Below are 5,122 nucleotides of genomic sequence, written 5' to 3' on the forward strand. Positions count from 1 at the left end.
CCTTCGACAACAACTCCAATTACACGTAGACAAGCCTAAAAGTGGGGTTCCAAACAATACTCCCCTGTTCACAAGTCCGATAAATACTGTGTTGTGTCTTTCTTTCAGTTTGTTCCAAATTTATTAAAATCATCTATCAATAGAAGTCAGTCAAGAAAAATTAAAATTCAACGGGTTGTTCCTTCCCGAGATCGTGGAAAGCTCCATTTATTAAGCAAATTATGTTTTCAACGTCGCACTTTTTTAGTTTCCCACGCCTTAGCAGCTTGCCCGATGGGTGAAAAGTCAAGTAAATGTTAAACACCGTATAGTATATTTAAACCAAGTGCGCACTAGGGGAATATCGGCCGAGGTCAAGATGGTATGGTACGTTCACGAAAGACACACTATCCACAGCCGTTTCAGAATCTTTTCTTTTCTTTCCTTTTTTTATTGTCATTTTTAAGTAAAGATCTCTTTAAAGTCCAGGAATGTGGATTATTTAAATCCTTAAATAACACAATAAAAATAAAACAATTTATTACATCTGTTACTTTGGGCTAACATTTTGAGATGTCACGCAGGACATTTTTCTTCTGTTCTTCGAATTCTTCTTTGGAGAGAGCTCCTGATTGGTATAGCTCGCTTAGCATCTGCATCTGTTTTAATAGCTCTGTCCTGTTGTATGTGGCTTTATCAGCGGATGCCTAAGGAGGTCAGATGTAGACAAAAATCATATTTTTTTATCTTGAAGCTTCATGCTCCTTATCCTAAAGATAACTACTGTTGGCAAGGTGTTGCTTAGGGCGAGCTCCGCTTGACAGGACAACAGTAATTGAATCATGTGTATGGATAAATTTCGGCCAAGCCCTGATGGGCATGGCCGTTTATTAAAACTCATTATAGTAACATGGGAAAAGCCAAATCTAAAAGGCGTAGTCCCAGGAAAGGTGAGGGCAAACCCACTATATGCAAACGACAGAAAACAGGGAGGGAGAGAGGGAGGGACGGAAATTTGATCTTTACTTGCTTGTAGAAGCGAGTGAAAGAGAAGTCACGCTTTGTTTGTATGCCTTATAAGGTTTACCAAGGAATGACATCCCGGATGGCAGGAATGCCCCAACTGGAAGCTGGAAAGTTGCTCAAAACGTCGCAATCAACATAAAACCATTTCTTTCCTTTGGGAAAGAAAAAATATTCTTAATCTATTTGTTAGTTGTTTTAGAGAACGTAAGCGATAAAAGAAGTACGTTGAAGGAGACTTGAAAAAACTCACAGTTGCCCATGTGTTTTGTCAATCAATCTTTAACTATTCAATTCAAACAAGCTTGGACACTTACCTGTTCAGCATGGGAAGATACGTCGGATCTGCTGCTTTTTAGAAATACAGATGCTACTTCAGTTAATGCTTGTGTAAGCTCAGATGCGCTTTTGGTTCGTTTCTTGGAAGTATTTGAGAATACAGGGTAGTCTGGTGGCTCTTGATAACTACTGTGATGTCCCCTTTCCTGTGGAAATTAAAGTTACACTGAATTAACGCTGAAAAGTACCCGAGCCATTCATGACCAGCGATTTTAAGGAAATGACACTGAATGGTAATATTTTCATAAAGCCACTTTAACCAACAGATCAACAAAAACGCACTTAGCTCCCATCAAACCTGAGTATTCAATATACATTTGTTCATTACGCTTTGCTTTGTTCTTCTTGAAAAAAATTCAAAACATGAAAGCCCAAAATCATACAAGTGGAAACTACGTAGAAATACATGATAAAAAAAAATGGTTTATGTTCACGTCTCCTCGAATTTACCAATGCGGTTGCCCACAGCCTGTATTCTCCGAGGCCCCACTTATCTTCGTGGATGGAACGTAGTCGTTCGATAGTTTTTTCCAGTGATTTTCCCTTCGACTGTTTTCGTGGTCTCTTGTTTTTCGAGGAATCGTCCGAATCTGTCTCGCTGTCGTCTGGGGACACTTGCACTGGGGCTGTTTTTCCTAAGAAAAACGTTAAAAAAATTAATGTTATAAAAACAAATGAACAACTCAAAACGAACAATAAGAGTTATAATTACCTTGCGCGACATCTTTGGCAGTTCGTTTTGAAGCGCTCTCTTCCTGCTTTCTACATATATAGAAGACTGCTTGCTGATTCTTGTGCAGTTCGCCACTTTCGAAAGCCCTCTGAAGGTCATCATTTGATGTAATTTTAAATTTTTTGTTTGAATAGCCGATATAACCAATTTCAGCCCTTTCTGCCTCACTGAAACCAAGGTGTTCTCCATACATATCAACAAGCATTCGCGTGGTACTCTGTACATCCATCTCCGGGAACTCTTCAATCCTGAATTTTTTAAAAGTTCTCTTATTGTTGGGGTCGTTCATTACCCGAACTAATAATTTACGGGTAGCCATCACAAAGATGTGTGTGGTCTATAAATCCGCAAAACAAAACATCCCCGAACCAACCAAAATTTATGACGCATTTAAGTCATTTAAACCTTGAATGATTCACCATCGCACGGGGCTCATGCCAGCAAGGCCGAAATCGAGCAGAATAGCCCTTTTCACGGTTAGTTTTTCTCATTTGCATTACAATGTAATCTGGCATGTATGTGAGGCAATTTTGGGCTATTTTGTAGTTTCAACCCGAAATTGCCTCCCTCCCACGTTAGATTACATTGTAATGCAAATGAGAAAAACTAACCGTGAAAAGGGCTATTATAAGCAAAACCATGAGTAAAGTGCTACTCGTGCTTCCTCGCTATTGCATCCGGAGGATGACAATAGTTCGTGGCTTTGTCGGCATGACAAGCAATCGCAAACAATACGTGTTTTGGGGTAGACTTTCATAAACCGGACTAAAATTGCGGAGGACAGAAGAACCATTGTTAGTCCGATTAGGCCTTGCTAATTAGGTACTGTTATGTTCGCTTTCTTCTTTTGTTTTATGGACATTAATTATTTCGAACCCTACAAAAGGTTTGACAGCAGCTATTGTTCTTTCCTTTTGTAAAAATGGCCCCATATTATTTTTCCTGTCAACACCTTTTTGACGAGAAAACAAAAGACATATATATATCATATATACTTTGAAATTGCAACGTTTTTGTAAACGGGTGTATATATTATATATATAATATATATTATATAATATATATATATATATATAGACATCGAAACATGTTCCGAAAATTCAAAAGTGTGGTTGTATTTTTTTAAATATTAGTAACACTTGTGCTATCCAGACCATTTGGAATATCATTTAACTTATAATAAAGTAATTTAACGGAATTTTCTACCCTTACTTATTCCAGGAGATGAAGTAAAAACGTTCATGTTGCATTTAAGTATTATCCTTATCAATCAAGTTATCTGCGCTGTCTTCAATCTTGGTTTGTTGCCTTGCTATATGCAGAGCAACTGATGCAATAGACAGAATGATGGAAATGTTCAACTTCGGAAGAGGCATAATATCTCGAGTGATGTAAATATTAGTGAGGGCGCGAAGTTAAGGAATTTTTTTAGTGTATATATGTTATCGGATGTCGAATATGTCTCAAGTCCTAAACTTCCTCTGGCAAGCGCTATGCATTACAAGTGATAAACTTTTCTACTCTTCATTCTGGCCCTTCAGCTGTAATTTTGGATTTTATATGCAAGAGTTAAAAATGACTCCATCGCTAATTTGAACTCATAAAATGACCCTGTGTTTTGCTGCTATTACTTTGAACCACGGAAATCTATGAATTTTCATTAAGAGTTCGATTTACGTGTCATATTATAAATCATTTCTTGACAGCAGCGTTTATTTTGTAGGAGTTTCTGAAAGCCGTGACAATGCACCCTGCGATATCCTTTGTTTGGCTCGCACTTGGTTTACATAGCGTATTCAATCTTGTTGACTGGCAGTATTCAGGTGTAAGTGTTCCGTGATATTACAGCGTACATACAAGGTTTCACTGATTGTTTGATTATTGCTACCTTTTTTTATAAAAAACAGGCTCCCAAATAACCTAGAAAATTGTAGTTTATCCTTAAATTAGCTGATTTAACTACATTGCTTTCAAGGAAGAAGGATAGGTGTATGTGGTCTAAAATGGATACAGTACGTGAAGCAGTTTCTTATGACCATATTAAAAAACAAATGTTTCACTCATGGCGTCGCCTTTTTTAACCAGCCCTCCCAACGGGATTCTCGCTGCTAACGGCCGAATTGTTTCGAAGCGCGCAGTGATTGGGTTAATCCAAGGTTACACTGTGGCTTAAAACAAGCATGGCAGCAACTACCCCGCTTAGGCAGGTTTGGAAGAGCTCGGCCCGTTTCTCAAAACGACTTCATTTCAGGGATAAGCGGGATTTGTGGCACACAAAATACAACGGAAAAGTTTTTAGGAAATTTCGAAAGTTTCAATACCTAATAAGAACATTAATCTGGGAGGAAACAACTACAGAAAGCGCACCAGACAAACACCATCCCAGAGGTCTGGCTAGTACTTCACGCGCATGCCCATGGCCATATGGCAGCCATGGCTAGCTGTTGCGACCTGGTGCGGCCCCATCATCATGGCATACATGTATGCATGACACAACTACCTATAGCCGGTGCAGAAACTCCCCTTTTAAGCGAGCGCCAGTAACGAACTAGCATGCTAATTATGAGGAGACCCATCAAAGTGAAGAAACTACTGACGAACGTTAGGACAGACAAGAAGCAGTTTACAAGATCAAATGCTTCGACTGCCAGGCCACTCATATCGATGAGACCGGCAGAAGTCTAAACGCAACACTGGCTGAACACAAACGAGGGACGAGAAATAGTAACATCAAAAATAACATTTCTGAACACCATGTACTATACTGACAGACTACAGAATCGACTGGGACTCTGCTGAATGCGTTACCGTATTAATTATTAATTATTATCGTACTGGAATCGTTCACTAAAAAACAGTGACCTACAGCTTATAGCACAACCCAGCACCCTACAAACGACTTATCAACGACATCAACACATTGATCGACGATTAACTAACAATACATGTACAGACGTGTGTAAGACGTAGACAGATGCAGACGCACCAATCACTGTTTACAGTTTGTTTTACAGCCAATGACAGCTTTGCTCAACTGACAGTCGACCA

At 39.0% G+C, this 5,122-nt stretch overlaps 1 protein-coding gene across 1 annotated transcript; it reads right to left on the bottom strand.

Moving 5' to 3' along the window:
• Positions 1 to 307: 307 nt before the first annotated feature.
• On the bottom strand, positions 308 to 2,539 carry LOC138022115 (uncharacterized). The gene is made up of 4 exons (XM_068869142.1): positions 2,054 to 2,539; positions 1,792 to 1,976; positions 1,320 to 1,487; positions 308 to 686 (listed from the first exon to the last, which is right to left on the bottom strand). Exons 1-4 carry the CDS (start codon positions 2,391 to 2,393, stop codon positions 540 to 542), a joined length of 840 nt encoding a protein of 279 aa, XP_068725243.1. The 5' UTR covers positions 2,394 to 2,539; the 3' UTR covers positions 308 to 539.
• Positions 2,540 to 5,122: the final 2,583 nt, after the last annotated feature.

This window comes from Montipora capricornis, chromosome 10, assembly GCF_036669925.1.
Source record: "Montipora capricornis isolate CH-2021 chromosome 10, ASM3666992v2, whole genome shotgun sequence".
Taxonomy (NCBI): Eukaryota; Metazoa; Cnidaria; class Anthozoa; order Scleractinia; family Acroporidae; genus Montipora; species Montipora capricornis.

Coding starts and splice junctions, on each gene's coding strand:
- LOC138022115 (XM_068869142.1), bottom strand. CDS start 2,393: ATGGCTACCCGTAAATTATTAGTTCGGGTAATGAACGACCCCAACAAT. Junction 1,977..2,053: donor TGCCAAAGATGTCGCGCAAG/GTAATTATAACT, acceptor CGTTTTTCTTAG/GAAAAACAGCCCCAGTGCAA. Junction 687..1,319: donor TATCTTCCCATGCTGAACAG/GTAAGTGTCCAA, acceptor TGACCTCCTTAG/GCATCCGCTGATAAAGCCAC.